Genomic DNA, 10,665 nt, shown 5'->3' with positions numbered 1-10,665 from the left:
CCACAGATATAAGAAGTTCTTGAACCCACACACTTGTAGATTGACGCTACTATACATATTGCGTAATATACGCGCATCATTTCCATGTCTGTGTACAAGTGTATACTCAAGGAGCTAACAATTGCGACATCTCCACCGGCAGCGTAACCTGAGATGAGACTTGAAGCTCGGCCACACTTGCGCATTTTGAGAGCGCAGCGTTAGCGGAGCGCAAAGATGGCGGTGCGCCGGACGGAGCAGATTGCGAGCGTTTTCAAAGCGCATGCGCCGCCGATCCGCGCGTGTTCTGTACATGGTAACTTGTAAGCCTATTTATTTTTCAACTGTAAACTTCTAAGTATTGAATGACACATACGAAATCAAAACAACATTTTGGAATAAAACAATTAGCTAAGTGGTTAATATTTAATCCATATTCATACAAGTTCGCTCACAATGGGCGCTGTGTTGTGTGAGCGGATTCCGCTACGCTGACGCTACGCTATTAAAACGCCCTAGTGTGGCCGAACATTTACTGTTAGATAAATTCAAAAAGCTCGCACGAGAAGAGTTCGATAAAAGATTGACCATGACGAAGCACCGCGATAAACGAGGAACGTGATATGTATCACAATCTACTTTCGAGCCTAATAGGGCATTTAACTCGATGATTTATCGACAAACGTGGGTGAGGTGAGGTAATATTTAATACATGTTATTTAGACTAAAGAAATCAAAGTTGGTTTTATAAGAATCCTTGGCAAATATTTTTTTCTGAGAAGGCTGACTTTGAGTCTTTAACTTGTTTTTTCTGTGTAAACGAATATTTAATTCAAAAGCTTTTATTTAACAACAAAAGAATGTTTTTTCTGACAGTCTTCTTTTATTTAGAATTTTAATTTGAAAGCAAAACTATTATCTTGAATTACTTTATGTATTCATTGCGAAAAACACAATTGTGTTTTCAATTTGTATATCAACGAGAAATCTTTTTAAAACAACAAAGGAAATTAGGTTTTAAAACAACGAGAACATAATTTATCCCGGACATTATTTATGGTTATTTTATCTAGTTCCCGGAATAAATTCATTCTTTCTACAAGCGGGTTTAATTAGAATTCAGCATGTTCGTGGGACGCTGCGTGGATCGTAATCCTCATAATCAAGTTAGGTACACTCGGGGGCAACGGAAATGAGTTAGGTTATGGGCATTTTTTATTTTGATGGAGATTTTTTTCAATAACGAACTAACATATTTTTATATTGATTTAAACTAACACGATCTTCACTCATATTATTAAATTAAAACGGGACTTAATCGCGTAAAACTTACGTTTTATATTTAACCCGACGTTTCGGACATGACATTACGTCCGTGGTCACGGGTAGACTGGCTGGGAGTTGTATCAACATCTTCTAGCTGTACGAGTTTTTCGAACTACCCCCACTTGATTGTCATCAGTCACTTTTACGCTAGGGTTGCCACTCTGCCTACATACAACACTCACGACATCCGATGGTATGAGACGGGAAGTTTTCTCACGTTTACACTTGCTAATCACTGGATTCCACGAAGATGAAATCCCTTGCCCTTCATTTTTCGGGGTTCGAAGGGGTTGTATGGGTCTCATAAGTGTTCAGAAGAGGACACTCTACCCTCTGCAACTCAACTCCAAATCCGCACCTTCCCGAAGGCAAACACGCCGGGTGAACCCTGTTAAGCCAAGCAACATAGTTGGGCGGCGACAGACGCGGATTGGGGGCAGGTAGAAGCATTTCATCCCACCCTACCTGTGTAATAGAGCAATAGAAAAACCGGAATGCAATAAACTTCAGTCAACCACAGTCATCTACAGTAACACAGTCTGAATAATAGAAATTGCCAGCCAGCGATCATATAATAGATACCAATATAGCCTGTGCAGAAGGACGTGGGACCCCACTGCACCTACTATAGTCCCAAGAAAAGTCAACATGCAAAGTCTATCTAGAGTAATAACGAGTGAGCAATGTGATCCGGCCAGCAACCGGCGTCACTTGGGTTCCGGGCCCAGTGATGTTAAATCTGTTACCGAAGAAGAAGAAAATCCTAAATCTACGAAGTTCAAGCTTACCAGAAAGAAGAATGAATGCATTAAAATAGCGACGTGGAATGTACGGAGCCTCAAGAAAGAAGGTAAATTAGAGAACACAATACAAGAAATGACTAGAATGAAGCTTGATATATTGGGTCTCAGTGAAATTAAATACCCGGATAATGGTTTTGTAAGTACAGACGAGGCTACCTTATACTACTCGGGCAACCCGGCATCAGATAAAAAGCATCACCACGGCGTCGGGATTCTGGTTAAAAACGAGCTGACAAAATATATTACCAACTTCCTGCCCTTTTCAGAAAGATGCATGTTACTACAAATCAGTGGTCAACCTTTCAACATCAGCTTAATACAGGCGTATGCACCAACTGCAGATAAGAACGACGAGACTATAGAGGAGTTTTACAGACAACTAGAGGAAATAATTAAAAGTATAAAGTCACAAGACTTAGTAATAATTTTAGGAGATTTTAACGCTAAAGTGGGGAAAGGGACAGTGGGAAAAGTGGTAGGAGATTTTGGTTTGGGAAATAGAAATGTTAGAGGAGACAGATTAATACAGTTTTGCGAGGAAAAAGAATTTATAATCACAAACACATGGTATCAACACCCACCACGAAGACTATACACATGGATCTCGCCTAAAGATAACTCTGAAAAAATTGTTAGAAATCAAATAGATTACATATTAGTACCCTCAAGATTCCGAAACTCGGTTATTAATGTTAAGACATATCCTGGAGCAGATGTAGGATCTGATCACAATCCTGTAGTAGCCAAACTCAAGTTAAAATTAAAGCAAGTAAAAAAACCAGCGCAAAATAGAGTTAATTTTGATCTAAATAAGCTTAAAAATGAAGATACAAAGAATAAAACCAAGGGTTACTTAAACAACGAAATATATAAAATGGTTTCTACCGATTCGGAATTCCAGCAACAAGAAGTTGAATCTCATTGGGAAAAATTGAAAAGTATAATTCTGAATACGGCTGAAACACAGCTGGGATACTCTAAGAAACCTAAAAGTAATAATGAATGGATCACAGATGATATATTGAATTTAATGAAAGAAAGGAAAGAGTATAAAGATACAAATAAGAAGAAATATAAAGAGTTGGATAACATAATAAGAAACAAAATTAGGAAAGAAAGAGATTCATACCTACAAAATAAATGCGATGAAATAGAAAAGCTGGATGCTAAACATGATAGTCTTAACCTACACAAAAAAATAAAAGACTTCACTAAAACTAACAGAAAACATATTATTAGCAAACTATATGATGATCAGCATAACTTAGTAATAGACAAAGATGAACAGGGCAGAACATGGGAACAATATATAGAAAAACTATTTTATGACAACAGATCGAATGTCCACAGGGAAAACACCGAGAACGTCGCGGAGGGACCGCCAATTATTAAATCAGAAGTTTTGAAGGCCATTAAGAGCCTAAAAGACGGAAAAGCAGTGGGGCCCGATGGTGTATTTGCCGAATTGCTTAAATTATTAGATGATAATAACGTAATGGTGATGGTTGGATTGCTTAATTTAATATACAATACCGGAACAATCCCTAATGACTGGCTAAAATCTACTTTTCTACCTCTTCCGAAAAAACCCAGTGCTAAGTATTGTAATGACTATAGAATGATTAGCTTAATGAGTCACGCTCTTAAAATCTTACTGAAAATAATACATCAAAGAATCTACAACAGAATTGACAGTAACATTAGCTCTACGCAGTTTGGTTTTCGCAACGGCCTGGGAACCAGGGAAGCATTGGTATCCATTCAGGTGCTGATAGAAAAATGTTTGGAACACAATAAAAACGCTTATATATGCTTCATTGACTTTGAAAAAGCGTTCGACAATGTCAAACATGAAAAATTAATTCAACTGTTAGAACGCACTGATATAGACGAGAAAGACAGACGAATATTAAAGAACTTATACTGGAACCAAACAGCTAACATAAAAGTAGGTCAAAGACACTGTAAAGACCTAAATATTCTAAAAGGAGTACGACAAGGATGTATACTCTCTCCAGCTCTGTTTAATCTATATTCAGAATTTATATTCCAAGAAGCCTTAGAAGACGTTGATATGGGAATTAAAGTTAATGGTACAAAAATAAATAACCTAAGATATGCAGACGATACAGCAATAATAGCAAATAATATGAATGAGTTAAATTTTTATTATCACGACTAAATTCTAAATTTGAACAATATGGCTTAAAGATCAATATATCTAAGACTAAATACATGATCATTAGTAAAAAACATGAAAAGGATGAATCCCTAAATATAAATGGTAAACCAGTAGAAAGGGTTGAAAAATATAAGTACTTGGGATGTTGGCTCAATGAAAAATGGGACCCTAAAAAGGAGATCCAAGTAAGAATAGAAATGGCCAGGAGTGCCTTTATAAAAATGGAAAAATTATTCACAAATAAAGATATAAACTTGAATCTCAGATGGAGACTGGTTAAATGTTTTGTTCTGCCAATTCTGATGTACGGAGTGGAAGCATGGACCCTAAATAAATCAATAGTCAACAAGCTAAATGCATTTGAAATGTGGATATACAGAAGGATGCTGAGAATATCTTGGGTAGATAAGATATCTAACAAACAAGTATTGGACAGAATGAAAAAGACAACGGAAGTTGTATTGACAGTCAAAAGAAGAAAAACAGCATATTTTGGACATATTTACAGAAACACCAAATATTCCCTACTGAAAAACATTGTAGAGGGAAAGATGGACGGAAAGAGAAGTAGAGGAAGACCAAGAACATCATGGTGTGGCAATATAAGGAGTTGGACCGGTATTGCAGACGCTACCACTCTGAGTAGAGTGGCTAAACACAGAGAAGATTTTCGCATGGTGATCGCCGACATCCGTTAGGATATGGCACCTTAAGAAGAAGGATCCATCCATCCGACCTATCACATATTTTTTTATTAAAAGGTAAAAAATTAAAAATATTGTGGGACAATTTACTCAGATCAACCTAGCTCCAAACTAAGCAAACCTTATACTATGGGTGCTAGACGACGATATACATACTTAAATAGATAAATTAATGCTTATTATATATATAGAGAACATCCATGACTCAGGAAAAAATATCTGTGCTCATCACACAAATAAATGCGACGGTCTGGCGCAGTCGGTAGTGACCCTGCCTGCTGCGCCGCGGTCCCGGGTTCGAATCCCGGTAAGGGCATTTATTTGTGTGATGAGCACAGATATTTGTCCCTGAGTCATGGATGTTTTCTATGTATATACGTATTTATATATTATATATATCGTTGTCTGAGTACCCACAACACAAGCCTCCTTGAGCTTACCGTGGGCCTCAGTCAATCTGTGTAAGAATGTCCTATATTTATAAAAAAAAAATGCCCTTACCGATTAGGCCAGACCGGTCGTCCAAATAATAAAAGTAAACACATAGATGCCGGTAGGTGCGTGTGTTATTTTGTCCCTTTGCTGCTCTTTGCATGACCTCAGGCCGACCGCCTACCGGACCGATAACCTAGTTTAGAACGGATCATCATATTACTCGGTGCCGAAGTGATAGTAGAACCAATTTATTTATTTATTTAATCTTTATTGTTGTACAAAGAAAATACAACTGTACACTAGGCGGATTTAATCCTATAAGGCATTCTCTATCGTTAAACTTTGGGTAAATTAGAGAAATTGTAGGCGGTGCAACATTAAATTTAATTATATTAAGAACAAAATAATTATTTAACCATACTTAGTTACATGTAGATTAATAATGTTTACTAGCACGGAAGGCTCCGAAAAAATAGGTTTATAATTTCGTAAGGCATTATAACGGAAAGTGTGGCAGAGCATATATCACGTTGCTTTTCTGTAAGAACGGGCCTATTTAACCGTTGCGATCCGTTGCGGTATTTCCGGACCGATAGGACCTTCAAACTTTCAAGAAAAAAGCGTAAGATGGGTGCATATTAAAGGCCGGTGACGCACCTCCAACACTTCTGGTGTTTTGGGTGTCCATGGGCGACAGTGATCGCTTAACATCAGACGACCTATCTGCTCGTTTGCCTCCTATCACATAAAAAATACTATAAATAGTTTTATTACATTGCGGTATTTAACGGATGTGCTGTATTGTACATGACCTCAACAGTCCGCAATGTAACTAAGATTGCATGCGAGTTAATTGCATGCATATTTTTAAAACAGCGAATATACCCTCGGGTACTTTTCCACCCCTTCATCGTGGCCCCCGCTCCATGCGTGGCCTCAGGGCTCGTGCAAATCTAGTTTATGGCGGATCATCACATTCCTCGGTGCCGTGGCGACAGTACATACCTTGATATAGCTCAATGTTGACTTTATGTGACACATTTGTCACAGCTTATTCTTATAGTTGAAATTTAAACGAGACGTAGGTCTTAGGTAAGATGTGAAATGATTCAGAAAGAAATTTAGGTAAATATATTTAGGTAAATTTAGGTTTTATATTTAGGTATATTTAGGTAAACGCAACGCACCTCCAACACCTCTGGTGTTTCGGGTGTCCATGGGCGGCGGTGATCGCTTACCATCAGGCGACCTGTCTGCTCGTTTGCCTCCTATCCCTTAAAAATAAAAAAATATCGTTGGATTTACCAGCAAACTGGCACTGATTTTAAAACGAAACCACAAGCGCGACTCAGGTAGACATCTGAATATTTTTTTTTTTAGTATGAATAGGTAGACGTTTGACCACGATCACACCTGATGGTAAGTGATGATGCAGTCTACGGTGGAGCACGCTTACCTATGAGATACCTACATATATTTACTCTTGCTTTGAAGATACCTATACTTTCTTAGTTTGAAAATAAAGGCACGATGAGGATCGCCTTAGTGCGGACTCTAATTTTGGTTACACTTCTGACAGATGTGCTAGATTATGCCGACCATGAAGGGCTATATAGCGACAAGCGGCGCTGTCGCTCAATCAGACGTGCTGCTTAAATCATCTGTGGATGTACAAGGCTAATGATGATGATGAAAATAAGTGTACGTAATCAGGCAGGCAATTATGGTCGCGCGATAAATGATAAAACATCTGGCCGTCCCTATCGCACTTACTAATAGTGCGATAGGGACGGCCTGATATTTTATCGTCTATCGCGCGACCATGCTACCCGTGCAGGTTAGATTAGGTACTTTAACTACTTGCAAAACCTTTTTACACCTACGTACCTAAATACACGTTTACTGAAAGGTTTTCCAAACAAGAAGAGTTCGTTAAAAATAGATGACTCGGCGAACTATTCGTACAAAGAAGTTCGTTCAATGGAAAAACCCGCCGCGCCCACTCTGTGTTCAAAGAAACACAAAGTAAGAATTGTACAGTTAATTGACTACCTACCGATATTTCAGCCGAGTATTCACTATATCAATTTTGTTTTGAAATACGGTTTTTAAACAATGCTTCTGATTGAGTCTAGATTTAAGTTTTTTATTACTTTATCAAATCCTAATGTAACACTTCTTTGTTTGTAACATTTTAAATGTGATGTTGAATAAAGATTTTTTATGTCTATGTCTATGATTACCATACACTTTTTGAGAAACGATATTTCGAAACAAGAATTTTTATAATGAATACGCACTTTTAAACAACATAAACAAACGATACAAATGACATTTATAAAGATGATTAGGATCCATTAAATTGAATAATTTGATTTATTGAACTTATAAAGATCGTATTTCTCTCGTCTTGGTATGGTGAAAAACTTTGTACTGTGTTTCTCTAGTTGGTACTTTTTAAATCCTTGGTTCCACTTTTTGATCCGCTCGCTACGCTCGTGGTTCAATATTGCAATCTCTCTCTTGCTCGGCTATCAATATTAGCACCGGCGGTTAACTAACTACTTATAGAGGTAAAGTGACTTCAAACACAAAGTCTTAATAACTTTACCCCGTGCGCTTTTGTTTGTACTGGCAGTTATGTAGGTACTTCGTTGATATTTGAATCAACATACTGTGTCAATATTATTATTGTAGCACCGCCCAGGCCGGGAATTAAGTTTTCAGCCATTTTGTTTCTTGCGCGACTAATGACACTTTTTGTGAGGGTATTAGTGCGGAATCTTTTCTTTTAGAAATAAAATACCCAGTTTTTTTTTTGGAGTTGTTCATTCAGGTGAGGCATCGCCATCGAGGTGGGTGTTAAGTGAAATATTTCTTTTGTTCTAAAATTACCTCTATATTTATACGTAACTTCAGCCAACCTCATTCCTTTCCGAAGAGATTGAGTGAAATACCTAGCATGACACATTCGTTTCATTTTGTGATGAAATAAAATTTGAAAGCGTAAGTGCCTCGGAAAACGTGTGTAATTTTTGATCATAGTAACCGTTTGAGGTCGACGCTCCATGCAATGAATGCCTTTTTTAAATAGTCTAGAGCCAATTTGGCCACAAGTCGTCTCCTTCACGATTTTCGTCGACATCTCTTCTAAATACCTAAAACAGGTATGGATATGTTCCTCGTTCTCTCCAGATTACGAATTGACCTGTTTTAGTTTAAGGAGGGGGACGGGTCGAGAAAAAGGGGGGAAAGATGGCGACCGACCATCATAGATATTTATTCACATCTCGAGTCCTATGGCACCAATCTGTTCGTGCGAGGTGTCATTTGAAAGCTTATTAAACCTACTTTAATTGTTTTTAAATAACTATGCTCATAAAAGTAACCGTTTAGGAAATATTTGAAAATATTTGTTTTTTTGTCGCGCATGAATTGCACAACTACTAGTAAAAAATGCGTCTAACTCAATAAACAATAACTTTACCGCAATTGATGTTATTATAAAATTTTTGCGTCTATTCATGCTCTTTCTAAAAATATAAGGTTCATTGGTATATGATAATATATAACCATGTAATTAAGAATTTTGTTTGGCAGGGGTTATCCTCCAGGTCGCATAAACGGGCGCTGACCGTAGTAAAGTATTCAATATTTTTGAGGTCTTATTTTACGGATCCATATAGGAGAGGTATCGTTTGAAAGATAATTAAACCTACTATAATTGTTTACACATAACTATAATATTAAAGGTACTTAGCTGTTTACATAATATTTGAAAATATGTGTTTTTTATCGAGCATGAATCGCACAAGTACTGGTAAAAAATGCTTCTAAGTCAATAAACAATAACGTTACCGCAATTGAAGGCATGTTTACAAAAACAACATAACTACACTAGACATGAATTTACAGGAAACGAAAAAAACTAAATGTCTTCTTATATATTAGCTATTGGACATAAACGTTATATACGTTACTTAAGTAAGTGGCCATTAGTTCCGAAACACACGATTAGACATCTCAAAGACAATTATTTTTGGAAAAAATATGAAAAACAAGTTCGTCAGTTATGCTGTTTTTGTAAAATTTTGTTAGTTATGTTCTTTTTGTTAGAAAATAAAACAAGTTTCTATAGAAATTATGTTTTGTATTCTATCATTTATCTTACTAAACTAGTGCTGCTGTTGTCATCGTTATCTACCTCCAGAGACGACGATTCTTGACACGTATTTAGGGATTGCAATCCGGTCTGATATCCAATCCGGCCGGATCCGGCCGGATTTTGGTCCCAATCCGGCGGATCCGGCCGGATCCGGCCGGATTGGCCTTAAGGATTAAAAGTACCCAAATAGTTACTTTTTTTGTATGTTTTCAGCTTAATATGAAAAATATGATGGTATTTTGCTTCACGATTAAAAAACCAAAAGTTGAAAGCTTAGAAATCAACATTTTTACCAGGTAACAAGTAAATTTTACTAAAATAATCAGTCGCAAATAAAATTCTTTCGTTCTTTTTAAACTTTCATAGGATAACAAAATTATTTTTATTTTTACTGTATTGTTTTACAGTAGGTAATACCTATAGAGCTTTTAAGATACAATTAAGAACGGGCATTATAACATTACCTACATGCATTATGAGATAACTATTTTAAAAAAGATAATTAACTATGGTTTGTGTTATTTTACAGTTAACTTTTCTCACACGCAAAGAACTAAAAAAAACTACAGTAGCTAAATTAATGTCATCAAGAGTAATTGACCTTAGTATTATTTGCTATTGCTGAAACCACAATCTTACTGGATACCTATTAAAAATGTTCATATTTAAGCTCTGAATTGTTTTTTTATGATTATTGTAGCAATGTGCCCCTCATACTTCTTATATCATGCTGAAAACGTTGTTGTTCTTGTAGTCCTACGTCACCACAGAGATGCAAAGGGCCTTCTCAAGCTCGCGCCATGCCTTCCTATCTTCAGCTACCCTCATGGCCTCGCTCTAGCTCGACCCGGTCGCTCGTAGTTCATCCTCAACGGACCGCTTCCATGAGTTTACAGGGCGCCCGGAGCCAAGGCTCCTTCCAGCGGCGGGTGATTTCCAGCCGAAAGAAATGGTTGCGTTATTTCGTTAGAGGGAACTCTTGGAATTATGTGCTACCAATGTACTTTTTGTGTCGCGGTTTCCTCACTAATGGGTGTTTGCTGGCATATACTCAATAGGTCTTGATTTCGG

At 37.1% G+C, this 10,665-nt stretch overlaps 1 protein-coding gene across 1 annotated transcript; it reads left to right on the top strand.

The window, feature by feature from the left end:
- The first annotated feature begins 1,953 nt into the window (after positions 1 to 1,953).
- On the top strand, positions 1,954 to 10,435 carry LOC125234635. Its single transcript, XM_048140967.1, has 2 exons — positions 1,954 to 3,612; positions 10,349 to 10,435. Exons 1-2 carry the CDS (start codon positions 1,954 to 1,956, stop codon positions 10,433 to 10,435), a joined length of 1,746 nt encoding a protein of 581 aa, XP_047996924.1.
- Positions 10,436 to 10,665: the final 230 nt, after the last annotated feature.

The sequence above is a fragment of the Leguminivora glycinivorella genome, chromosome 2 (assembly GCF_023078275.1).
Source record: "Leguminivora glycinivorella isolate SPB_JAAS2020 chromosome 2, LegGlyc_1.1, whole genome shotgun sequence".
Taxonomy (NCBI): Eukaryota; Metazoa; Arthropoda; class Insecta; order Lepidoptera; family Tortricidae; genus Leguminivora; species Leguminivora glycinivorella.
The sequence above is the reverse complement of the archived record's forward strand: the minus strand, read 5'-3'. Positions and strand labels throughout refer to the sequence as shown.